This window comes from Ranitomeya variabilis, chromosome 2 (assembly GCF_051348905.1).
Source record: "Ranitomeya variabilis isolate aRanVar5 chromosome 2, aRanVar5.hap1, whole genome shotgun sequence".
Taxonomy (NCBI): domain Eukaryota; kingdom Metazoa; phylum Chordata; class Amphibia; order Anura; family Dendrobatidae; genus Ranitomeya; species Ranitomeya variabilis.
In genome coordinates, this window is record NC_135233.1 from 457882297 (window position 1) to 457908630 (window position 26334).

The 26334-nt window shown below is 41.3% G+C and overlaps 1 protein-coding gene and 1 long non-coding RNA gene across 2 annotated transcripts in view; one reads left to right on the forward strand and one right to left on the reverse strand.

The window, feature by feature from the left end:
* LRP5 (LDL receptor related protein 5) overlaps positions 1-26334 on the reverse strand; it is a 128383-nt gene that overhangs the window by 84575 nt on the left and 17474 nt on the right. The window contains exon 2 of the mRNA XM_077287388.1: positions 8901-9294. Coding sequence (XP_077143503.1) covers positions 8901-9294 — 394 coding nt within the window. The remainder of the gene's footprint in view (positions 1-8900; positions 9295-26334) is intronic.
* On the forward strand, positions 5865-14798 carry LOC143806632 (uncharacterized). The gene is made up of 4 exons (XR_013221524.1): positions 5865-6022; positions 8689-8806; positions 10411-10458; positions 13914-14798. It is a non-coding gene; the product is annotated as an uncharacterized LOC143806632 (long non-coding RNA).

Sequence of the window (26334 nt, forward strand, 5' to 3'; positions counted from 1 at the left end):
ATAAATGCAGTCTCTTCAGAAAGGAAAAGGACTAAAAACTCTAGCGTCACCTATTGGATGTGGCAATCCTAAAAAAGTCAAGATCGATCCTTTAGTGGACCTTACCACATGACTAGGGATAAGAAGCCAAACCAGTTAATCCATTTTCAGACATGTGTTTCGGGGGAGTTTGCCCCTCATCAGGGCAAAAAAAGGAGATCAGACTGGCATTTTATGATACATAAAGTTGTATTACTGCCTTTTTCATGCCAATTCTTGTACTGAGCACAGACACGGGTCTGAGAGTACTCAGAGTCTGGAAATTAGGTTTGCACATGCTGTAGTCAACAAGTTTATCAGAGCCTCATCAACCTTGACCAAACACAAGTTATAGAAGAACCAAATGAGCAGAGGAAATATTTGCTTAACTGAAATAAGTTGTGCAACACAGGACCAGTCACAGCAAAGGGAGAGAGAGGTAACAAGTTGTTTTGTTGCAAATACAAAGATGTAAGATGGGAGTGCGAAAAAGAAAGGAGGAGGAGGAGAGGAGATATGCGGAAGAAGGCATTTACCGAGAAGACATCCAAGGCCACATAAGCAGAGACTCAATGCCCAGGAGAAATATTATGTGGGAAAGGAGGAATACTGAACACCTATGAGCTCATCCACACACACAATCAATTGTATTCAGAAATACCACAGGAACTTCAACTTTATGACTTGGGACAGTATGTTGGGTGAGAAGATAAAAGTGAAAGCTTGGCACTTGGCGGTAAACTCACTCCCACCAGTTTCTGCCAATGTGACTGATGCCGTTTAATGAAAAGGAATTACTGCCAATGCATTGTTAGAAGACTTGCTACAGGCACTGGAAAAAAAGTGGTGTATAACTGGACAATGGCACTCTTCAAGGAGTCCCAGATGCCACCTATGAATTGGCATTCCTCAATTTCTTTGTTCATACTGGTGGTATTGGCTCAGTAGAGTTTTCTTAACCGACAAGTAAAATAATCTACTTCACTGGTAAATCCATATATTAAAGGCAAAATAAGGTTTGAAGATGGGTTAGAAAACTATCCGATGTGTAGTGGACCCTTTACATGTATCATGCAGGTCAGTATGAACACAGCCTTATGTGCCATGGTGGATGTAGTTTCGGAATAAATCAATATAACAAAGCATGTCGTCATTGGCAATCAAAATTATTCCACCTGCACTGCAAATTGAGTTTTTATCAAAATGTATAACATTTCTGCCATTACCAATAAACCAAATAAAAATATGGCAAGAGAGTGGTCCGAAAAGCTGAGAAGACCTCATTGTGTTGCATAAACAAGGAAAGGATACAAAGGCAATGATTGAATATTCCCAGAGATGCGGTTGGAAGAATTGTTCACAAGTTCAAAGGTCTAGGCACACCAGCTACCTGAACGTGACGGAAAGAGGAAGCCATTACCGGCTACCACCACTGAGGAGGCCAATGGTCAAAAATCCTCACTAGACTGCAAAAGATCAGTAGAAAGATTTGGCGGCGGCAGCAGCACTGATGTTTCAGTTTGCACATTAAGACACCTATCAAAGGCAGAAAATTTCCATTCCCGAACTCCAAGACATCACCTTTAAGGACCCAAAAGCACAAGGAAATCGGCTCCAATATGTTCAAAACCATAAACATGATCAACAGAAGAAGCTTTAAAACTCTGGCCTGTGCAAGGATGAAACAAAACTGTAAAAGGTTGAGGGATGAAGCATACCCTAAAAAATACCCTGCATAGTACAGCACGACGGGGGCTCGGTGATGCATACAGCAAAACACGACGGAAGTTTGGTGATGCCTACAGCACAACGGGCGCTCAGTGGCAACATGGGGCTGCTCCGCTTCCTCTGGCACAGGAAACCTACAGTACGGCGCGACGGAGGCTCAGTGATGCCTCCTACAGAACAGAGCGACGGGGACTCAGTGATCCTACAGTACAGCACGACGGGAGTCTCGGTGATGCCTCTTACAGTACAGCATGATGGAGGATCAGTGACAAATTGGGGCTGCTTTGCTTCCTCCAACATTGGAAAGCTGCAGTATGTGGGAGGACAAGATGGATTAAATCCATTATGAAGAAATGCTAGTAGAGGACATCTTGTCTTCTGTGATGAAGCTGAAGATTGACGCTCCAATGACGCTCAACAGGAGAATGATCTCAAGCAGACCTGAAAGGCTTTGTTTCAGAAGAAGCCTTTCTCCTCCGTACATTTCCAAACTAATCTCTCAATATCTTCCCTCACGTAATCTCCGGTCCTTCCAAGACCTCCTTCTCTCCTCCACGCTTAATCGCTCCTCACCCAATCGCCTCCAAGACTTCTGCCGAATATCCCCAATCACCTGGAATTCTATGCCCCAAAACGTCCGGTTATCCACCACATTTGGATCCTTTAAAAGAAACCTGAAACCCACCTCTTCAAGAAAGCTTACAGCCTGTAATGACCACACGGTCACCTCAACACCATCGAAGCTACTGCAACCCTCGACCTACTGTCTCCTTCCCCATAACCCTGTAGAATGTATGCCCGCAAGGGCAGGGTCCTCTTCCCGCTGTACCAGTCTGTCATTGTTAGTTTGCTTACTGTAAATGATATTTGTATTTTGATGTAATCCCGTCTAATGTGCAGCACCATGGAATTAATGGTGCTGTATAAATAAATACTTCTAGAGTGGCTGCCATAACCACCTGACCCGCTCCCCATAAAAAAAAAAAAAAAAAAAATTTGTTGGGTAGCAGTACACAAACCCAAGTATAGTAGAGAAAGAGAGGCCAGGATTATTCAAGAAGGAGACTAGATTGCCAGAAGGTGATGTCTACCTATTAAGCATTTGCAGCAGGTCATAACAGCCAGAGGAGATCTATTAAGTACTTAAAACAAGTGTTGTGAATGGCTTGAATAATTCTGAGACTGCAGTAAAGGTGGCACTTCTGTGAGAATTTTGTAAAACCACTTGTTATATTAGTTGTGTGGAGATATTTACATTGCAATAAACCAATCAAACAAAATGCAGAAAGTTTGTAAATTTTGCCAATTAATCTAATTTGCAACTGGTGTTAAGAAATTTGACTACAACCGTGTAACAGCAGGGACTTCAACAAAGAATGCGGTCAATCAAGGAGTAACTGATCGTTGGACTCAAACACAGATTTAGCAGAGATTCAAGACAATAAACTCAGGTTATATGGAATCCTATAAAACTAGATAAGAATCAGCTCCAACCTTCGTGCCCTAGAAAGTTCAGCATGCTCAATCTGACAAGTTAGCTTAAAAATGGAATGAATCTGTATTTTTTTTTATTTATTAGTAAAACATAAAGCTGCTTATAACCTCCAACTGTAGATATTTTTAATGAATGAGGGGCAGCCAGCTTCTCTAAAAGGGTTAATTCCATTTTTCTAAATGGACTATTGTCGGATAGCGCTTGTAAATACAAGCAATTTTGCAACTTGCGGCTTCTTAAGTTTTTTAGCCATTCTTGAGATATGGACACTTTTTTGTTTACAGCTCGTTTCCTTGGAGACCGACCACCACTGCTGGACAGAACATTGGAAGTGCTTACAAGCCGTTTCCTGTTGAGCTTGTAAGCACAATCTGGAAGCTGGACAGGATCACTGGAGCGTGCCGATATCACTTAATTCTGGTCATCTTCAGTGCCTACAAGAGAGACAGCTGTGGTGGTCAGTGTCCTAGGCAACGAGCTGTAAACATAAACGAGCTGTTAAAAAAAAAAAAAGCACTAATAATTCAAGAAAGTCTGAAAAGTTTAATAAGAAGTAAATTGCAAAAGTGCTCCTTTTTACAAACACTATCTGACATTAACCATCTATGAAAATGGAAATAACCCTTTAACAACATTTAGGGATAGTCTTTACAGGAGGCACATGTTCTAATCATGTTCTGATCTGTGCACATCACTTTTTGTGTGTGATTTGCATACTTCCGGCCACATTCCAACTAGACGGGTCAGACTCACTTGTATGGAGAGAAGCCACAGACGATTAGTCGGCATGTGACCACATGTATGCAAATCACATTATTTGAGCTCATACCGATCCTGGCACCGGAGAATCCCAATAGATTCACACATTTGCAGTCACATCAAATGTCTGCAAACATAAGAGCCCAAGCCTGGACAACCCCTTTAAATCTTGCAAATTTCACAGCTGTTGACAGCTGCAGCTTGTACTGAGCAGTGCGAGATCTCAGCAGTAGCAAGGAGGAGGGTCACTGAGGATTTGTCAATCAGGTTATCTGGGAAGAGATTAGATTAAACTTTCGTAAAGGACTACACACGAGAGCTCAATAATTCAGTTGGTGCCCCTTTGGTCTGGTATGATTTTCTTTGGCAATCGGTCCTCAGTTTTGTGTACGGCATCTTGGGCACCACTCGTACTTACCAGGCCCAGGATGCCGGGACGAGGATGTCCGATGCGGAAATTAAGATTGACTGCCAATTAAGACTGGAAGCAGAACCAAAAGCAGCGCAAATCAAATTACGGTACTCGTCCTATCAGACATGTTAGTGAACCATTTACTATGTGACAAAACAACCGCCTCTTTTCTACGGAAACAGATTTCATAAATAATGGAGCCGCCAACGACGTTCATTCATTTTGATTTATTATTACAGATAAGTTACAAAAAAAAAAAAAAGAAAAAAAGATGTATGAGGCAGGGCTATTAATCACATAATGGAGCTGCCAAAAGTAAAAATAATCTGTCGGCAATCCAAATATGAATCAGATAAAATCTATCTATAATAAAGACATAAAATAAATGGGTAATGATACAATAAATCAAGACAAACTTATAAAAAAAAAAAAAAATACATTAGACGAGTTCTAGACCTAAAATAATAAAAATAAGACATCACCCCAAATAACCAAAATGCTTCTAACTTTGCAAACTTTACTACCTATACGGCTATAGTAACGGTGGCTACGGTAGCCAATCACACGTCTGCATCTGACTGTCAATTTTTAAGTGGCAAAAACTTATGGATTTTATTTTTCAGATCAAGGGTATGCTCACACGTTGGGTTTTTGTGGTTTACAAAAAAAAAAACAAAAAACACACATTACAGATACATTTATTTATTTTTTTAATATACCGCACACAAAAATATGAAATCCGCTTGGAAAATGTATATATATAAAAAAAACAAAAAAACAAAAAAAAAAAACACATGTAAAAGACAAAACTATAACTGCCAAGAGGGAAGGTTATGGGTGCAGAAAAACCAGCTGGAAAAAGCCATGTGTGAACACACCCTAAGGGTTCCGATGCCAGACTCCTCTTAAGAGCTTGTTTAGACCGGCCAACCGTACCTCCTTGCGCACAGAACGATGTGCTGCCGAGAATGAGGATTGTTACGTTAAGCTTAAAAATTCATCTCTCTCAATGACTGAGTCTTTTGTTTGTTTGTTGGGAGACTGGAAGTCTGTTTAGAAGGCCGATAATCAGGAAAATCACTCTCTAAATACACATTAAAGGGGTTGTACACTACTAGGACAACCCCCTTCTTAAAACTAAAGGTTATGCCTCGTTAAAATAAAAAACCTATACTCCCATGCCGATGCCGTTCCAGTGGTGGCGGCACTCGCTCTCCCCGGGGCGGTGATGCAGTGGAATGACACATGATGCCGGCGCCCAATCAGTGCTGCCATTACTGTCCCCGCCTTCGGACAAACTGAACACGAAGAGGAAGCCGGGGATCAGGTGATCTCTGACTTCCTCTTCATGTTCAGTTTGTCCGAAGGCGGGGACAGTGATGGCAGCACTGATTGGGCGCCGGCGTCACATGTCACAACACATCACGGCCTCAGGTATAGCGAGTGCTGACACCGCGGGAACGGCGCCGGCCTCCAGAGGAGAGTATAGGCTTTATTATTTTATCAGGGCGAACATTTCGTTTAAGAAGGGGCTGTCCTAGTAATGTCCTCTTTAACTATTACTTGACCGTTTGTGCTGGTTGAAAAAGACAGATACTGCCAAAAAGAAGGTCAGTGTCCATAGCGACTCCATCGGCCCTCTCGTTGGAATACTATTTTTTGACACAAACCTTGACTTAGTTCTCGGCGCAGAGCACTGTACCAATGTGAACCTAGCCTTACACTAGACCAGCACAATGGAGGGCAGGCAGCATCACAGACATCCCTATAGGGGTGTAGTTCCGTTTTCTTTGCCTTGTGTGTTGTTCCCATTATTCCTTATATGAATATAACAGACAACTGGGTGTGTCCCTACAAATTCCCTTATTACTAGCACTGATTGGACCATCCAAATGGTGAGAATGGTCAATACTTTTCATTATTCTCATTCTTGGCAAGAAGGCCGCCTTCTAGTACACTGGTGCCCGGACCACACAACCTCTTGGTTTGAGAACAGCGTGGGCACGTTTTTTTTTTTTTTTTATTTCAGGTTGTCACACTAGATCAAGTCTACCTCTTACTCACTGACCACATTTATTTTATTGCTAGGATTTCAGAATTTAATAATGTCTGAAACGCCAGACAACGTCCATTATAAAGAGATTGTCTATGAAGAAGCTCATTCTGCTCATCCACATTAAAAAGGTGTATTATATATATATATATATATATATATATATATATATATATATATATATATATATATATATATATATATATTATACAGTATCCAAAAGGGGTTGTCCTGAATAACAAAAAAAAAATGAATATATGAGATATAAATATATATCTCAAGAAAAGAACCCACTTGACTGAGCTGAGACATAACCTAGGGAGAAGAGTGGACCCGCTGACAAAACAGGATCCTCTCATACACCCGGTGCACCTTAGGTGGTCATTCTTAGAGGGAGGGGGGCACTAGAACTAGTATGTTTTGTGTTCCAAAGAAGGACCCTTAAAGGGGTTGTCCACTAATAGGACAACACCTTTTTGATCTAAATGTTTGGCCCCGATAAAATAAACCCATACTAACCGCCTGTGCCGACAGTTCCCAAAGTGTAAGCGCTTGCGGTCCGGGGGGCTCTCGTGCAGTTGTTGTGACATGTGACCCCGGCGTCCAATCAGCGCTGGAGTCACTGTCTCCTCCTTCGGACAAATCGGACATAAAGAGGAAGTCCGGGCGGCAGCTGATCTCTGACTTCCTCTTCATGTTCAATTTGACTGGAGGTGGGGACAGATGCCAGCGCTGATTGGGTGCCGCTGGGCCACATGTCGCAACACCGCACAGTAACGGCGCCAACACGGGAGGCGAGTATGGGAGGGGTTGTTTTGTTTTTTAAAATCTGGACCAACCGCGGGGAATGAGTTGTCCAAGTAGTGGACAACTTCTTTAATATTACCGTAATTAGTAGGAAAACACCTGTAATACGCAGTCTTTATAAGCGCTCAGGATTACAGAGAAATATTATACAATAAAATAAAATAAAATATTAATGCATTTCAGGGAACACAGGTACTTTTAATTGAGTATCTGTAAATAGATTAGGAAGGATAAATCTGAGAGCTGCAAAAATAAGGACAGATCCTTAATCCAAGACTTTGTAATATATTGGCTTTGCCGTAGTTTTATCCGCTGCAGCTATGCTAGTCTTCTAATTGATGAGCCAGCCATACCAGTAATAGACAGCTGTCTGCCTACACTGTGCATAGGCAGAAAGCTGGCAACTAAACATAGGGGGGCAGGGATTGCAGGAACACAAGAATATCAAGAGCTACAGAGCAGAAGCTTGCACCGAGAGGACTAGCAGAGCTACGGCAACAGTCTATCTTCACCTTAGGCTGTTTTCAGTCTGAAGTATCAGTTGAAGAAAAGAATTTAAAAAAAGTCTTGGAAAACACTTTCAAATAGTGAAATGTGGCAATTTGAACCTTCCCTTTAAAATCTAGCTTGTATGCGCCGTCCCTCAAGATCTGAAAAACGTTACAAAGGATAATCTGGAGGAATAAGAATGAAGAATGACACCGCTCCGAGCCGTACGAGAGGCACAACCGTGGTGTACTCATTTGTGTGCGTACGGCCGGGGACCCGGTAGTTTGAGAAACCTCACTTGCTGTGGTTGAGCTTAAAATAGAGGCCGCCACTCGCCAGCATATGTTCATTCCTCACAAGCCAAAATGCAATGTCAACAATCTCAGCACGACGGATCTGTGCAGAGCAACCGTGTCAAGAGTATTGAGGGCCAAGGAGGCTCGGCCTTACCGAAGAAACATCTCCGGAATTACTCGAGACTGTCGAGAATCTGCAGCTTGTACCTCCAGGACTCGCTCGTCCCCGATATATATATATATATATATATATCACTAGTTGTAACAAAAGAACACACAGATGTACTTAAAAGGGGTATTCCCATCTCCAAGATCCTATCCCAATATGTAGTAGGTGTAATAATAATAAATATTAGAAAATATCTCCAATTAGAAATGTAGTATAGTTCTTCTGAATCAATGTGTCGCTTACCCCATGTACAGGGCATTGCAGGATCTTAGGTATCCATGGTTAAGAGCACTGATATAGTGATAATTAGTTAGCTAGTGGTCGTAACCATGGAAACCTAAGGTTCTGCAATGCCTGTACATGAGGAAAGAGACATATTGAATCAGAACTTTACTACATTTCTAATTGGAGGAATTTGCTAATATATGCTGCAGCTCCATCTCCCTCCTCCTCCTCTTTTAGTTACAATTTGAAAGCAGCGAGAAGGGGACTACCAGATGCTGGGAACTGAGGACGATGGATGTTTCCACTATTAAAATGAAGTTTTATGAACTCACTAGTACTATTCCCTTGTCACATGGTAAGTCCGAAAAATAAAATAAAAATTCTCTACATTCCTAAAAGGTAACTGACTATAGAGGAGACAATGGTGACGACAAGAGATCATAACCTACCCATGAGCCGGATCCAATGCTATTGCCCTGGGTTGGTCCAGATCTTGCCAAAAAATGACTTTTCTGTAAGTGCCATTGAGGTTAGCAACCTCTATCCGGTTGGTTTCAGAGTCCGTCCAATAAAGTTTCTTTCCAATCCAGTCGCAAGCCAGACCATCCGGAGATACCAGGCCAGAGATGATGACATGCTGCGAGCTCCCGCTCTGGTTATAGGAGATTTCTTTTATCGACTCCTCGCTGACATCTGTCCAGTATATAAGTCCTTGAGAGTAAAAGAAATCCACGGCAGCTGCGTCCTCCAAACCGCTCACCACCACCACCGAATCTAATTTTGCTCCCCCTGTGTCAACCAATCTGACGTCTCGACGGTTGGCAAAAAGTAGTAAAGGTGATCCTGCAATAACAAAGATTAAGAAAAAACATTAAAAACACTTTAAAATTTTAAAAAAAGGTTTTCTGGAGTAAATTTTACCAAACTGTAATAAAGTTAGCCCACCCCAATTAATGTAGGCATTTTGCAGGTGTAACGGTGTGCCAAAAATGTTCAATATTTTCAGATTTTCAACTTACAACTTGTCTAAAACATTGAAACGACGCCCACATTGGTCTGTATTTTGTAGTGTGCAATGAAAAGTATTTGGGGTAATTCGACAACTTACAATTCAGGACTTTTTTGATGCACTTTGCTCCAAAAACAATTCACTGGGCTTCATTTTCAATATTTAAATGCCCCCAAAACACAGATAAAAGTAGACCGAAATTGCCGTTTTTGATGGGACCGGCGGCCCATCTGATGTGAATGGTGGCCTCCTGATCGAGAAGGATCGGGCTGTTTTAATTTTTTGGCAGCAGCTTTCTCTTCTCACCCTGTTAAAAACACAAGTCGAGCCCGGCCCTCAGTCGAGCCCGGCCCTCAGTCGAGCCCGGCCCTCAGTCGAGCCCGGCCCTCAGTCGAGCCCGGCCCTAATCTGACTGCTGGGACCCACAGCAATTGTCATAAGGCGGTTCAATGTCCCCAGGACTACTTCACCAAAATGTATTAAAAAAGGGTCGACCATTTTAATCTTTTTCCCTTAAATACATGTATTTGGGGCTAAAAAAAAAAAAAACAAACAAAACAACACTTATTGCCGTTCAGCATCATTAAAAAATATTACACCAATAGCTTTGACAAGATCTTTCTTTCCCTGCAAATTCATCTTTGACTTTAAAAGGCAAACAGTGCAACATTTTTAATGACGCCCAATTCCAAAAAATGATTATTTTTAGCCGAAATACATGCATTTAGGGAAAAAAAGTGTATTCAAACATGGGCAACAAATGTAATCAAAGAATGTGACCTTTGACAGACAAAAAAAGGAAATATTTACTTTAAATGTCAATTCATATAAAAATGAATGTACAAGGTCAGAGCGATACTGTGTAATCACTCAAATGGTTTATAAAGGAAAGAAAACCTTCAAATGCAATAATAAAATCTCTATTTTTTTGCTTTTACATCTGTGTGCAGAACGCCAAGTATCAGCAATTTCCCCACATCAAAAGAAAGGAATACAAGGTGAGCGAACGTGCGTAGTGGGACATGGGTGACCACCTGTAAGGGATCACTGTATAAAAGGTCATCTGGAGGTTTCAACCTAAAAAGGGTCAGGAAGCAGACAAAAAAAACAAACAAACATTGACCTTAAATATAGGGTGAGGTGCAACGCGACTACGTATTTCTTCCAGGTCATATGAAGACAAAAATGAGTTCCTTTTGTGGGGTAGGACTTGAAGCAGCTGCGATTGGTCTCACGACTTTCAACTGTACTGTGTCCTCAGGGTGGCAATACACTTAAAGGGAATCTGTCAGATAGCTTAGGAGGGTTGATCCTACCATGTGGGCATGTAGGTCACAGGAGGCTGAATAAAATTATATTTTCATATCTGAGACCCGATGTCTTATTCCAGAGAAATCCAAGTTTTTCTTAATATGTAAATGAGCTGTTAAGATCTATGGGCCGGACATAGATCTCCCTGAGAGTCTGTCTCCAGAAATTATTGAAAATGAAAAGGAGAGTTACCAGTGTGAGAACTGCAGATCAGGAGAGAAGATGGTCAACCATTACATGCCTCACACGGTTAACACTCCCTTTCATTTAAAATAAGCTTTGGAGGCGGATTCTTGGGGAGATCTATGTCCGGCCCATAGATCTTAACAGCTCATTTAAAATATTAAGAAAAACGGGGATTTCTCTGGAATAAGACATCGGATCGCAGATATCAAGGTATAGTTTTGTTCAGCTTCCCATAACCTACATGACCATAGATGGCTTAGGAGGATTGATTCAAGTGACAAATTTTCTTTAAAACCTATGGCATAATAGGGAGTCAAAAGCTGGCCACTATACAGGACATCAGGACCACACTAAAGACTAGGCAGGTTTCCTGGTAACTAGCTGATTGTAATGGAGTATGCAAGTTATCCAAAAGAAGGAAATGCCAGAAATTTTTTTAATCAAAAATACTGTACAAATTAGTATATGCCATGCCATGTCCATTTCTGCTCGGACGTTCTTATGGCCTAATTTTTAGAAAGACAAACTGAAATAAAATATAAAATGGATCTGTTGCATAACTGATGCAGACAACAAGAGGGTCCATCTGGGTTCCGTTAGATATTCGTTTTGGAAATCGAAAACATGAAAAAAAAAATCTGAATGATGAGTTCGGTTTTCTGTTTTAAGGACTAACAATGGAATCCAGATGGAAGAGATAAAAGGTCCCCGTGATGCCGTCATAGTCAATGGGATTTGAACAAGTTACATAACGGATCAGTTTTTGATATTAGTTCAGTTTGTCAGTTTTTAGAATTGGGACAGAATCGAAATGTGAACGAAAATAATTCACTAGTAGTATCCTTCACACGATGTTGTGTGTTCCTGTACGGTCTACAGCTTATAAGAGAGGGAGATCTACCTTCACCTTCCCGTCAGGCGAGTTTTAGAACTGGCTTAGAACAATAAACGAAGATCATTTAGTGATGTTATTTGTTCTAACCCCAATAAAAACCACAATGTGACCTGGCACACAAAGCTGCTGATGTGACAACGGGGCTGGTAACGGGGGGGCAGAGGCTAGCTGTACATATTAAAGTGGCCAAAACTACAACGCGGCAGCCGTTAACTAAGATTTTCAGTTTCTCTATTGAAGCGCGAGGCAACTGTCAAATTTTTCAGCTACATTAGGCACGATCCCTAGACCAGTGTTTCTCAACTCCAGTCCTCAAGAGCCACCAACAGGTCATGTTTTCAGGATTTCCTTAGTATTGCACAGGTGATAACTTCATCACCTGCACAAGCATTAATTCCATCACCTATGCAGTGGTAAGGAAATCCTGAAAACATGACCTGTTGGTGGGTATTGAGGAGTGGAGTTGAGAAACACTGCCCTAGACAAAGCGCAAAAACAGGGGTTATGTAACTATGGATTGTAAGTTAAGGCAAGCGCCTTGCCCTAGGATTTGTCGTAGGGACAAAGGAATGCTACTTTTTTCGCTCTTAAGCATCCCCTTCATTTCATTCAGCTGCAACAAAAACGGTAAGGAATAAATAATGATAATAAGAATCTACATGTGTCCCAAGGGAGACCAGCCATCCCTGTCCAAGAACTTGAGTCTGGCCATAGGGCAATCTCCCACAGAAGGCAACCCATCACTGCAGTAAGAAAAGGAGAAAAATAAGACTATACCCGCCAGGTTTTGCCACCCATTGACTGTTCCTCTCTCAACACCTCTTAAACGACCCTTGGATCAGTCTCCTGGCGTCCTGCTTGGTAAAAATTCAGTTTCTCTGAAGAAAGTTCTTCAAGGGTTTGTTTGTTTTTAAACTCAATACTAAAAGGAGATTGGACAATTGCCCATTGGGCCCGTTGCAACAACATGGTCTACCTTTATAGTACCTACCCTGATGAAGGAGGCCTCAGGCCTACTCTTGCTCAGCAGCCATTTTAGAGACTTTGGATCAAGACTCCATTTTGTGTTCCAGTTTCTTTGCTCACAATCAAGAAGAAATCAAGTGGCGCTATGCCACCCTGCTTGTGTGGAAGCAACACCGTGCCAATTCCAAGAAATGGTCTACTACAAGCAGATATCATCAGAATTATATACGTCATTAGCAGTAGTGAGTCTATTATGAGAAGGAATAAGCTTGACTTCCCATTGAAGTATGTTGTTATAATTTTGTATAAGTAAAGCTGTCAGACACTAGTCTGGCCGGAACCGGAGTGTGAATCTGACTACCTGTTAAGAGTCTCTCTTGTTCCTCCGTTGCAACAACATGTACCTGCACCACGTGGCTCGGTCCCTATCATAGGCAAACTATTTACATTGAGACACCTTCTGTTGGAGGTAGACAAACGATCCTGATGACTTACCCTATAGGAAAACTACACACCATATCAAGCCGTAGTAGTAGAGCGATTTTTTATTTTTTTTTATTTGACAAAGTTTCAAGAGGTGTATACTATAAAGGTAGGCTGTGTTGTCACAATGGCTCCTCTTACTGTATATTGCTTAATTCATGTACTAAGATATACAACAACAAAAATTATATTGTGATACAGTGTCAGTGTGTAAATACTTTTACGCCCAAAAATGACAAAAAGTATTCTAGGAATGATAACTTTATTGGCTAAACAGAAAAATTAGATTTGCAGCTTTCTCGGCAAAGAGGCTCCTTCTTCAGGCATTTAAAAAAAAAAAAAAAAAAAAGAATACAAGCTTAGGTTCGAAGAAAATGTCCTCTTGCAGCCAAAGTGGACTCAGGTAAAGGCTTTTGCAGTTAACTAGTAATAATAATGTAGGCGGAAAAAGAAGGAAGAAGGCAAAAAGCCAAGAGACAGACAACAACTGTACTATTAAATGTGAGAGCGCGGCAGAGAGCGACGTTAGCCACATTTACTTCATTTCTGTACCCAACAATGGGTCATTGTTCAACATTTCACAACTATCTAAAGTTTTTTTTTTTTTTTTAGTGCACACCTGGTGGGCTGGAAGTCGAATCCACTGTATGACAAGCCCCTCTAATTCCTGAACACTGATCTCCGAGTCATTAGTACAAAAGTCTACAAACATTAACGCATTTATACTATGGCATAAAAATATATATATTATCTTCTATGCTGCTGCCCATAGGGGGGTGATGGGGAGATGGCACCTTCCGCCTTTATTTTGCCGTGTTGCACGAACAGGAGACAACACATTTAACTTGAACGCAAAAATGAGAGGAAGTTATCGGAGTACTAGTTTAACAAAAAAAAAAGTTTCTAAAATAAACTGCTAAAAGCAATTTCTTGCCTCGATCTTCATGACAGAAAAGGAATTGATATTTAATCAATGAGGTCTTCAAAGACGGAAAACTGCAACTAGGTGAGGACTTGAAAAACAGTCAACCCCTAACAAAAAAACAAAAACCTTTCCATTCAACTAAGGGTATTTTTTTTTATCCCCTCATGGACCAAAACAGAAAACTTCAGTAATTATACAACACCACATTGGTGGAGGGGGAAGAATTGAGCCAAAAATTGTCTGACTTTAATAAATAACCGTCAGATGTAACGTGTGACCCAGGCTAATTATTGGCAAAATATTGCAATAAAAGTTTACTAAGGAAAATTTTATATGAAAAAAAAACAAACAAAAAAAAAAAACGTATGTACATCATTATGAGGCCTATTAATCTTGGGAATAATTCCTTCAAGAAATAAGGGTCCATAGGAAAAAAAAATAATAAAAAATTAAGGGGCTGAAAATTCAATGTAAAAAACACCGAGTTTTTGATTGCGGATTTTTTATTTGGATTTTTCAGTCTTAAAAAATACAGCTCAAAAATACCGTGTGCACAGACCCTTATACTGAATCTTTTCCCACGTAATTTAAGACGTTGATTTTTTTTGCAGCCAAAACCTGATCTCTTGGCAGTAAAAAGGAGCTGCTTCCAAAAAGCAGGTTTTTGCTGCTTTTTTTGGCGCAGATTACACGTGTCATTTGTCTAAAGTTACGTTTTATCCAACAAAAAAGTAGAAAAAAAAAAAATTGCATGGTTACGTGGGTTTTTTTTTTTTGCTTTCTATGGTGGAAAAAAAAAAATTAAAATGCTGCAGATTTAAAAAAAAACAAAACAGCAGTTTTCCAATAGAGTCAGGAAAAAAAAAAGGAAGTGTGTGCATGACATTTCTGAAATCTAGTAGCTTTTGCTGGTGCAGTAAAAAGCAGCTTCTAAATAATTTGCATTAAAAAAATGCAGCAAAAACGCAACATGTGAACGCAGCTCAACTAGTTCCTCCTTATAACGCCATAGGAACACTTTGTCTTCTTGCTGCAGACACAGAGGGAAGTTATATAATTTTTCCTTTGCGCACACAAGGTAAGATGCCAGTTTGTAAGCAAACATCTATTGTTTGATCAGAAGCCACTGGCACTCACGGTTCTTTAATCCGCGAGCCAAAAGAGGAAAAAAAGGCTGATCAAAGCGCACCAGCACGTAGGACGGACTTCACTGCCAGTCAATACTTTGTGCAAGACCCAAACATCTGGATTCATCATGCACGAGTGCAAAAAGAGCAAAAACGCTTTCATTAAGCTTAAAAAATAAAACTTAAGGTGTGTTACTTCCAAGAGGAGAAAGGCGTCGGGAGCGTGTGTACACAGGCGAGAGTTCACACAATGAGCAAAAAGCAGAAAAAACACTCCACTGCCCCCATTGTTCTCGATCTCATGGTGGGTGCAGGTGGGAGATGGCACCTTCCGCCTTTAGTTTCCCCGTGTCACGCGAACAGGAGACAGCACATTTAACTTGAATGCAAAATAAATCAGCGGAAGTTATCGGAGTACTAGTTAAAAAAACCAAAAAACTAAAGTTTCTATAACAAACTGCTAAAAGAAGCGATACTCGGCACTGATCTCTACAGAAGAATGGAGACTATTGACATGGAATAAATTAAAATGAATGAATCATCTATGAGGTCGTAAAAAGAAAATTATATAATTTTTTTTATTCTTTCTGTACATGGTTATTGGGGATTTTGGCCAGGCTTTTTAGAATTTATTTTATTTATTTATTTTTTACATAGAATGCACATTTAGATAAGGTCTCAGGGGGAAAAAAAAAAGGTTCTCTGTCAGGAGACTAAAAGGCCAGGCTATGCTACCAGGGAGAAAACTATGCAAATATCTTCTTCATAAGAAAATTAAAACAAAAAAAAATCAAGGGGTAAATATTTAGTTCTAGGATGCTAGATCCAATAGGTGACAGTTGAGGTTCTCTTCTTTTTGGAAGAGGCCATTTGCAGATCTTTTCCCAGGAAACAATCTGGCCTTTAAGTCTCATTACACTAAAGATAAAACTTTACCCCCCCTAGGCCTCCATTAGAGTCCTTTCACCCAGACACTTTTTTTTTTTTTGCACCAACAAGGGACAAGAATTCCAAAACAGATGTCTAGAAAATGGAGGATCTTCCATTTTGATTTGGCCTCATGTCTTTAGTCATGTGGCAAGACTCAAAGGGTTAATATTGACTAAAGGATGCTGTCCCTACAATAGGTGGTACAAGAGACTCTACTGTCTTCTTCAAGGCTATTTTTGGGGGGTTTAGATATATCTGAACATGATATCTTGTTCTTAAGGGTAGGTTTCACATGATTTATTTGGCGTATTTTGAAGCAGATCCGCATAAAAAGTAGTTAAAAATTAAAACGGTTACTCTTTACCTTACAAATCGATAGTGCACGGGAAAAATCCGAAATTTTGTAATATATTTTATCAGATAAATCAGCTTCCTTCTTCCTAACGGTTTCCCCCTCAATTCATGTCTAAAATCTCTATTCAGCGAAGACAGATTTTCCCATTACCGAGATCAGATATGACACTTGGTGCTTTGAAAATTCTTTGGAGGGGAGGAGCTAGAGGATTCTCCATAGAACTTTATGAGCACCAACTGTCATCTCTTATCTCCGCAATGGAAAAGTCTGAATTTACTGAAGACAGATTTTCACCGACAAATTGGGAATTTTGAGAATATAAATTCAGTCCAGAAGGAGAAACAGATTCCTCGGATAAGATATATTACAAAGTTGATTATTTTTACGTGTACTGTTGATTTAGATTAAAATCTAAGCAACGATTATGGGTTTTGAAGCAGATTAGCTTTAAATTTCACAAAAAAAAAAAAAATTCTCAAAAAAATTGCAGCATCCATCCATCACAGTCTGAACAGCAGCCTATGATTCCACACGGTACCCAAGTGCTACTCAGTTTTTCTCTAGCAGCACTAAAAGTTGCCGTCATCGCAGCGGCCAAATCATTTTTCTTTCCCGACGATACACAGAACACAAACTACGGTAAATACGAACAGTTGAGTAGAATCGCTACACGCAAGACCTGGAAAAACAAGTTACAACAATTAGTAAAAGCATCCATTGTGAAACAATAGTCTCTTATTTCACTTACTGCTTCCAATCTGTTCACCTTTCTGTGGATGCCGAAAAAAAAAAAAAAATAGAGACATTCCATTGAGAGGGTGGGAGGGATGATGGGTGGAACGCACCAATCTTCAATGCTCGGTAAGCCGCAAGGTATGTGCAAAACTGATCACACAATACGCTTGAACCTGGAGACCTGTTAGTTGTCGGGGCAGAAAGCTTTGTTCCCCTAATGGCTTCTGTTTTCACGGTGAGATGAAAATAAAGAAAATAAATAAATAAAAAAAAAAATAATACACAAAAACTTCAACGCACAGCTTGACCACACAATGGCAGAAATTGGATGCCGAATTGGTGGATCATATCGGCGTACCAAAAATAAAGACGAAGGATTAGTGATGAGCGAATGTGGTCGGATCCAAACATGCGCGGGTGCTAAAAGAGGGAAAAATATGTTCGAGTCCCCGCGCCTGAAGGTCAACAGCCACAACACATGCGGGGATTTCCTGTTTGTTAGAGCCGCGAGACCTGGAACATATTTTTTGAGCACTCCGAAGACACTCGGGTAGCACGTAACCATGGCCGGATAGCACCAAACCATGGCCAGATGGCACCGAACCATGGCCGGATGGCACCGAACCATGGCCGAATGGCACCGAACCATGGCCGGATGGCACCGAACCATGGCCGGATGGCACCGAACCATGGCCGGATGGCACCTTATCCCAGCACGTTCAATCATCACTATGTCACCAATAGTATGTGTCACCAATTATTCTAACAATCAAAATTTCTACAAGTCCGATACCGGGTCATGGGACTTAATTCTATGACATCGTATATACAAGGCATGTCCTTTCAATCTATCCCAAAATGACCCTAAACGGTATAAATCCACTTGGTCCTCTTTTTCCAGAGTATACAGTGATAAGTGGATGCGTCGTAGGAAATAAGAATTAATAATTAAGAATTAAGAATTAAATAATAAGAATTATTATTATTTTTCTACGGGTGCGTTCCTGTGTGACGTATCTGTGGTGGAGTGTTCACTTTACTCTCTACACTTCAGTACAGAGACTGCTCTTAAAAAAAAAATAAAAATCATATAATTAAATCCCGCCGGTGGTAGCAGAAGACCAAGTGGCTTCTTGGTTTCAACGGTATATTGGAGTAGGATGATGGAGCAGGGATCCGTCAGCTCCTTGCTCAACCATGCAGTGGATACACATTTGCTGTGACAGCGCCTATGTCCATACAAACAAAAAAGGCAGCACTCTGTAGTGCCATAGCATGCAAATATGAAATATGAAAATTGAATTGCATTACTTCACTAGAAATATGAAAAACTGAGAAAGTTTAGCGCATAAATTGGCAAATTCATGTGTACCTGGAAGCCACGGTTAGGCGTTTCTCTTTTTCCAGGACACAACACTGCCATTCTTCTCTTAGAATAGTCTTCATCTGAATGGGAACCTAATGTGAGTCCTCTCTTGAGAGATCCCTCCACAGAGAGATAGATTTTAGTCTAAGAGAGGACTCACATTAGGTTCCCATTCAGATGAAGACTCTATTCTAGGAGAGGAATGGCAGTGTTAGGTCCTGGAAAAGGAGAAACGCCTTACAGGTACACATGAATTGGCCAATTTATGAGTTAAGCTTTCTCAATTTTTCATATTTCTAGTGCAGTAATGCAATTCAATTGTCATATTTCATATTTGCATGCTATGGCGCTACAGAGTGCTGCCTTTTTTGTTTGTATGTGTATGAGTTGGTGACGCTAGGTTCAGCACCTGTTCACACTTAGTCCATGTTTGGATTTGACAGTCTTTTTTTACATTTGTATTCAGTGCCTATGTCTATGACCCAGCCGAATATTTTTTTTTTCTTTTCAGGCCCAATACGGACTTTTACAGAAGAGGGCCAGCAATGAATGCAGGGATATTTTCCATTTTGCACTATAATACAGGTTGTAACGCCCATACATACATACATATATAGAGACGATACATACAAGGAAATATTGCTGTGTACAGAACAGATAAAACCCAACTTACATTGGTGCCTCTTCTTCTATATGTGTATATTTTATTCCAGGAAAAATAGGTGAAAAAAAGAAAAAAAAAAGAAAAAAAGAGTAAAGTTTGAGAAGAATAGGCCATAAGGCAGGATCTGTTCACAAGCCTCATACATACAAACCCTTTCAGGCCAGAGCCAGAATAGAACGCCATCCAGCTTCTTGGATTACCAGGAAGGCTTAAGAAACAGACTGAACCGCCACATTCAGATGCAAAAATGGGGCCCAGCTGTTATTTTTACGCATTGGAGATGAAAGACCTGCTTGAATAAATATTTTTAGAGTCCACGTTAAGTCTAATATGATCTCCAGACGCATACCAACCATCTCAACACCCGGGGACCACTTAGCATCATAATATGACCCGACACTAAAAAACACCCTAAAGACTACTGGTCAGCCAATATAGAAGTAAAAGAAAAATCATAAGTTACTATAAAAGAAAAAAAAAAAAGAGCTAAATTATCAAAAGTATCATGAATTTAGTCTTTTGTAAGACTTTGCAACTTCTCAGAGGGACTACACCAGCCAGAAACCGGATGTGCGGGTCAGGAACTTGGGTTTTAATCTGTCACAAAGGACAACGTCTGCATGTAGTTGGCATGTTCTCAGCGTTCACATGGATTTTCTCCAAACACCGATTTCATCTCACACTCCAGAAACAAGCCGATGGGTTAATTTTGATTTTAGATTGTGAGCCCCAATTGGGACAGGGATCGGAGGGAATGAGGACAATCTGAGTAAAGCGCTGAAGAATATGTTGGAGCTATATAAAAGGCATAAACAGTAAGCAGCAATGAAGGAACATAGTACCCATTTGTCCTCAGATTTTACTCCGTTTGGAACCGCAGTCATACATCTGTCACATTTGACAGGAGGAATGGTGCCGAGTGCAGCTCTGCTACCTGCATGATGCCTAAGGGTATGTTCACATGCCTCGTTTCCGGGTGGAAAAAGCACTAACAAAACACTCAAAAGCACCAACGTATTAATTTCTATGCAAAAAGACTTGCTATTACAATACTCATCCTGGAGCACCATTTTAACACTCCAGGTTTCTAAAGACACCAAGCAGTTTTAAAAAAAAAGGAAGCGGACCATTCTTCCGGCATCTTCTGCTCTAAAGATGCTTTAAACTAAGGCTACTTTGACACTTCCTTTTTTTTGAATCTGTCACAATGCGTCGGCGCGATGTATCGACGGTTGCGTCAAAAATAGTGAAAAACGGATGCAACGCATCCAGTATTTCGACTGATCCGCTAGAAGGTTCCGTCGAAAAACTGGATCCGTTGCATCCGTTTTGTCCGTTTTTACCATCCGTTTCATCCTTTTTTCACGGATCCATTTTCCCTGCCTAAAAATGGGAGTCTCTCAAATGTGATTGGCTACTGGAAAATAGCGAAACCAATATATTGACTGGCTGTCTCTTCAGTCTGGCAGGAGTCTTGCTGGCACATTTGGGGGTGACGCCCCAGGCCAGGTTTATATAGATTTGGGGCCTGTCTGCCCAATTGGCTACAAATTCCTGATTCTGAGCATGCTCAGTGTAAAAAAACGGATTACAGCGCTGGATTCCGTCATACGACGTGTCACGACGGATCCTGCGTCCATAGGCTTCCATTCTAGTAAACGACGTATGCCGCAGGATCCGTCGCAACACGTTTTCCCGACGCAGACAAAAACGTTACATTGAACGTTTTTTCCAGACGACGGTCCGCCAAAACACGACGGATCCGTCGCACGACGGATGCGACGTGTGGCCATCCGTCGCTAATACAAGTCTATGGTCGTTTTGGGGAAAAAACGGATCCTGCAAATGTGTCCGCAGGATCCGTTTTTTTCCAAAAACGACGCATTGCAACGGATCTGAAAAGACGAAAGTGTGAAAGAGGCCTTACACTACAAGTCAATGGAAGGACTCAAAAGAAGTTGAGAAGATGCCAGAGTGTCTTTTTTGAAATTTTTTGTCAAGTGTTCTCGAAGTTGTAGTTAAAAAAAAAAAAAAAAAAATAGAACAGTCCAGAACAAACAAGTACACTAAAAGACAACCCAAAAATGGAGTATAAGCGCTCAAAAAATTCCTAGGTTGGAGCCAGACAAAAACGAGCTCAGGAAAAGGTTTTAGAAAGTGAAAGCTGTTTTAGGTTTACAAAACTCCAGAGAAAAAGGAGCAATTTCCGCTTGTAAAAAAAAAAAAAACAACTTCTGGCCACCTGAAAAAGGAGTCGTGTGCACATATCCTAAAGGGTTGTCTTTTAGACAACTCAAGCGGGTAAAGCCTATGTTCACTTTACCCCAAGTTTGAGATTCCGTTTAAGCTCCGAAAGATGTAATTACTTACCGGTAATGGGAAATTTCAGAACCCATGACAGTGCCACAGAGAGAGGGGATCCGCCTTCAAGGACAGGAAACCTACAGGATTAAAGGGCAGCACCTCTCCCACACATCAGTTGGATTAGGCCTCTTTCACACTTCCGTCGTTTGGCCAAAGTCGCAATGTGTCGTTTTGGAGAAAAAACGCATCCTGCAAAGTTGCCCGCAGGATACGTTTTTTCTCCATAGACTTGCATTAGCGACGTATGGCCACACGTCGCATCCGTCATGCAACGGATGCGTCGTGTTTTTGAGGTCCGTCGTGACGAAAAAACGGTCCATGTAACGTTTTTTCGTCCGTCGGAACCGCCATTTCCGACCACGCATGCGCGGCCGGAACTCCGCCCCCTCCTCCCCGGAATTCATAATGGGCAGCGGATGCGTCTGAAAACTGCATCCGCTGCCCACGTTGTGCACTATTTGCACAACGTCCGTTGGTACGTCGGGCCGACGGTTTGCGACGGCCCCGTACCGACGGAAATGTGAAAGAGGCCTTACAGAGAATAAGAGGACTTCCAATGGTTATTAACAAGATTAAAACACCAACACCACGTTTCCCTTAAGCACTAAGTGACCATACAACCAAAAAGAAATAGTGTTCACCCATACAAGTGACAGGAGGGAATATAAAGAGGGCTGTCGTGTGTTCTCAAAAATCCCATTACCAGTAAGTACGGTAAGTCAGAGAGAATTACAGAGCTATAAGTATTCAGGGAGGGATCACAGCCTGCAGAACCTCTCTCAAAGGTGAGACCAGAAGAGGAAGTCAAATGCAGACTATCTGGTCTATAAAAAGTAGGAGGTGAGCTACCTTACAAATCTGTTCAATGGACACGTCCAACCTCTCCGGCCAGGAGGTTGCAACGGCTCTTGTGCAGTGAGACTTCAGCCCTCACAGAATAAGCCAAACTGATCGCACCCCTAATCCATCTGGTTAGTGTTCATGCTTTAAAGCCCTTTTCTAGTACCAGGAAACAAGACAAATAATGATCAATCTTTTCTCAAGGACTCCGTGACTGAAAAGTATTTAATCAGACATCTTTTGACGTCTAGCGTATGAAGTTTCTCTTCTTTGTGACTTTTGGGATTAGAATAAAAAGATGGAAGAACTACGGTACTTCTTGAGTCATATTGAACCTAGAAGCTACTTTAGGCTTATGTGCACACGTTCAGGATTTCTTGCAGAAAATTCCTGAGAAAAACCTGAAATTTTCGGCAAGAAATCTGCATGCGTTTTTTGCGCGTTTTTGTCGTATTTTTGGTGCGTTTTTTTCCAGACATTTCCCAATGCATTTTATAGTGGGAAATCCGCAAAAAAACCCAGAAAAATTAATGAACATGCTGCGTTTTTTACCGCGATGCGTTTTTTTCGCAGAAAAAAACGTATCATGTGCACAAAAATTGCAGAATTCATTCTAAATGATGGGATGCATATTGTATGTTGGTTTTTTGCGGTTTTATCCTGAAAAAAACGCGAAGAATCAGCAACGTGAACACACAGCCTTAAGGCTATGTGCACATGTTAGGATTTCTGGCAGAAACTTTCCTGACAAAAACCGGACATTTCTGCCAGAAATCCGCATGCGTTTTTACCTCGATTTTACCGCGTTTTTATGCGTTTGTGCGTTTTTTTCCCAAATGCATAGAATTGCGGGAAAGACGCGGTAAATCCACAAAAAATTTTTTACCGCGATGCGTTTTTTTCGCGGAAAAAAACGCACCATGTGCACAAAACATGCAGAATGCATTCTAAATGATAGGATGCATAATGTATGCGTTTTTAATGAGTTTTTATAGCGTTTTTATCGTGAAAAAACATGAACGTGTGCACATAGCCTAGGGAGATCAGTGTGAAGTGAGGACCTTCTGACAGGGCCTGGAAGTCATCAACCCTGCCAGCAGATGTTAAGGCCACTAGTCCAGCATGAGACCTAAAAAGATTTGTACTTTCAGGGGCTTTAGTATTGATTTTTTTAGATTTAAGAGCCAACCTAAGTTTTTGAAGGTGGCGTTGACCTCTTCTAACTGAACATTGCAGTGACTGAGCTGCCTAGAATTAGGAAGTCGTCCCGATATGGAACTACCAGCGCATCTTTCTCTTGAAGGTGAGCTATCACTTGTGCTTTGCAAAGATCAGAGGGGCCACAGCCAGACTGAATGAAAGGGCTCTGCAGTGAGAGCCTTCCCCATAAGCGGGAACACAAGTCACTGGATTTTTTTCCTTCATGGGAGGGTCCCCCAAACATAGAACCTCTAACTTTTTCCTCCAGTCATCCCTTCTATCCTCATCTCTGGGGGGGGAGGGGAGTCTTCTCCGGTTATGCCTACCTTTCCGAAAGGATTTTCTATCGGCTGGAATTGGCAAATTAGGAAATACTTTTTTTGCAGTCTCCTGCTTTCTCCAAAAGGTCATCCAAGACTAGGCCTAATAAGTATTCTTTTTCACATGGGATAGAGCAAAGCTTGGACTTGGTTTGAATATCCCCCGGTCAGCATTTCAACAGAGAGATCTATGGACCACATTAGAAAGTGTCACCGATTTAGCTGCCAGTACTGTTCAATCCGCTCTGCCAGCGGTCTAACCGCATTTAAATGCGGGACCTGCAAGACACAACCAGTCCCTCCGCTGAGGTCTCTTATGGTCTTACCCTGGAAGTGAAAAATAACCACCTCAGGGTCAAATGTCACTGGTCATCAGGTGCACGCAACGAACATACTCAGACCGGGGACGCTTGGTATCTGGCCAACCACAGAATGGCACAGCTACTTGGGCCGTCCCACCAGTCAAGTCCCCCTGGACCTACCGTGGCGCTTGCAGGACCCTGCACCGGCCACAGCAGGGACCGAGCTACTGCCTGAATCAACCGGCCAGGCCTGGGTAAATCTTCTCCTCTTCATCCAGCACCACCGATTTAAATGAAGGTTCCCCCTTCAAGGACAGGAAACCAACTGATGCGTGGGAGAGATACCGCCCTTTTGTAGGTTTTCTGTCCTTAAAGACAAATCCCCTCTCTCCGTTGTGCAGTCATGAGACACTGACAGAAACCCACTATAACGAGGAAGATGGAATCACTGGCCTCCATTTTGGCTATGTTCTTTTTGTTTTCTTAAAGTCAGAAAGTATGGTATACCACGCTTATGTCCACTCCTCCACCCCTTTAAAAAAAAAAAAAAAAAAAATCAGACACATGGTGAATGGTTATTAAAAATCTAATTGAATACTAATAAAACAAATAAATAAAGTGTGCCAAATATTTTGTCTGAATCTGAGCCGTATCGTAATATGGATTTTTCTGCAGATTATACTAGCTGCATTGTAACCCGCGAGTAAACTGAAGGATGACTTCATGTCTGCAGAGCAGATTGCAAAACCTCAGTCACAATGCTGGAAACCGCAAAAGGTTACCGACTAGGACGGACGTCCCTTAAACCTCCGAAGGAAACCGAAATACAACTGTGTGTATGAGCCCCAACGACCAACACTGGCAACCTCAGAATGGATCGCCAAGAAAACTGCAATAAGCATCCATCATTCCCCATGGATGTATAAAGCTAGATGACACAGGTCCATTATACAGCTGGAAAGGGGGCACCAAATGTATATATCCAAATAAACAAAAAAGCCTGAAAAGTCCAAAACAGAAAATCTGTGTCCCATTAACAAGTTAATCTATTAAAAGAAACATCTGTGCGAGGTCTGATTCCCAGAAAGTAGAACAGGATACCGCATTGTCTAAAAATACGGCAGGAACCAGCAATGCCACAATGTTTATTAGCTCGTTAAAGTGAATGAACACGGGCTTTGTGTGGCATAAGCTGCCGATCTCCACCATGTCACAGTCTGCACCAATTATGCCATTAGAGGTCATCACCCCAGTATCGGCTCTTCTTTTAGTACGCCAAAACAGAAAAAATCAAAATAGTGCCATGTTTATTTTGATGCTGTATTTCAAAAAATATTCACCATGCATTGGCACGCCAAGCCCCTACAGCACCATGCTACAAAGGAGAAGGAATAACGCAAACTGGGGTCTGCAGTGGGTCCACATCTACTAGACCTAAAGATCCAGGTCTTAAGAATATAGATGGAGTCGTTATTCATTGGCAACATGAGTCTTAGGCTGTGTTCATGACAACAAACATGAGAATTAGGATGTGTTCACATCATGATTTAAGCCCCTCGTCAGGGGCTTCACCCAACCTCGGTCAGAAGGCCTTTAAACCAAGATCATATTTGCCGACAGGGCCATCGCCTGAATTTAAGCAGACGGGTCACTTCGTGCTCTGTTGGACAAAGTTTTCGGCAGTAATCATTCATTTGAGGTGGGCAACAAAACGTGAACCACTGTGTTTTTGTACCTGCCGATAATGATGGCCGACAGCAAAAAGTGACTCCGTCAACTTCACGAAAGTCAAAATTTTGCCACGAAATCCCTTTAATTTTTCAGGTCTTGAGACGCAAGTCCCGACGGAGACACTGAAGAGGGTACAAAAAAAGAGTTGTGAACAGATCCCTACTCAGAAAGGAG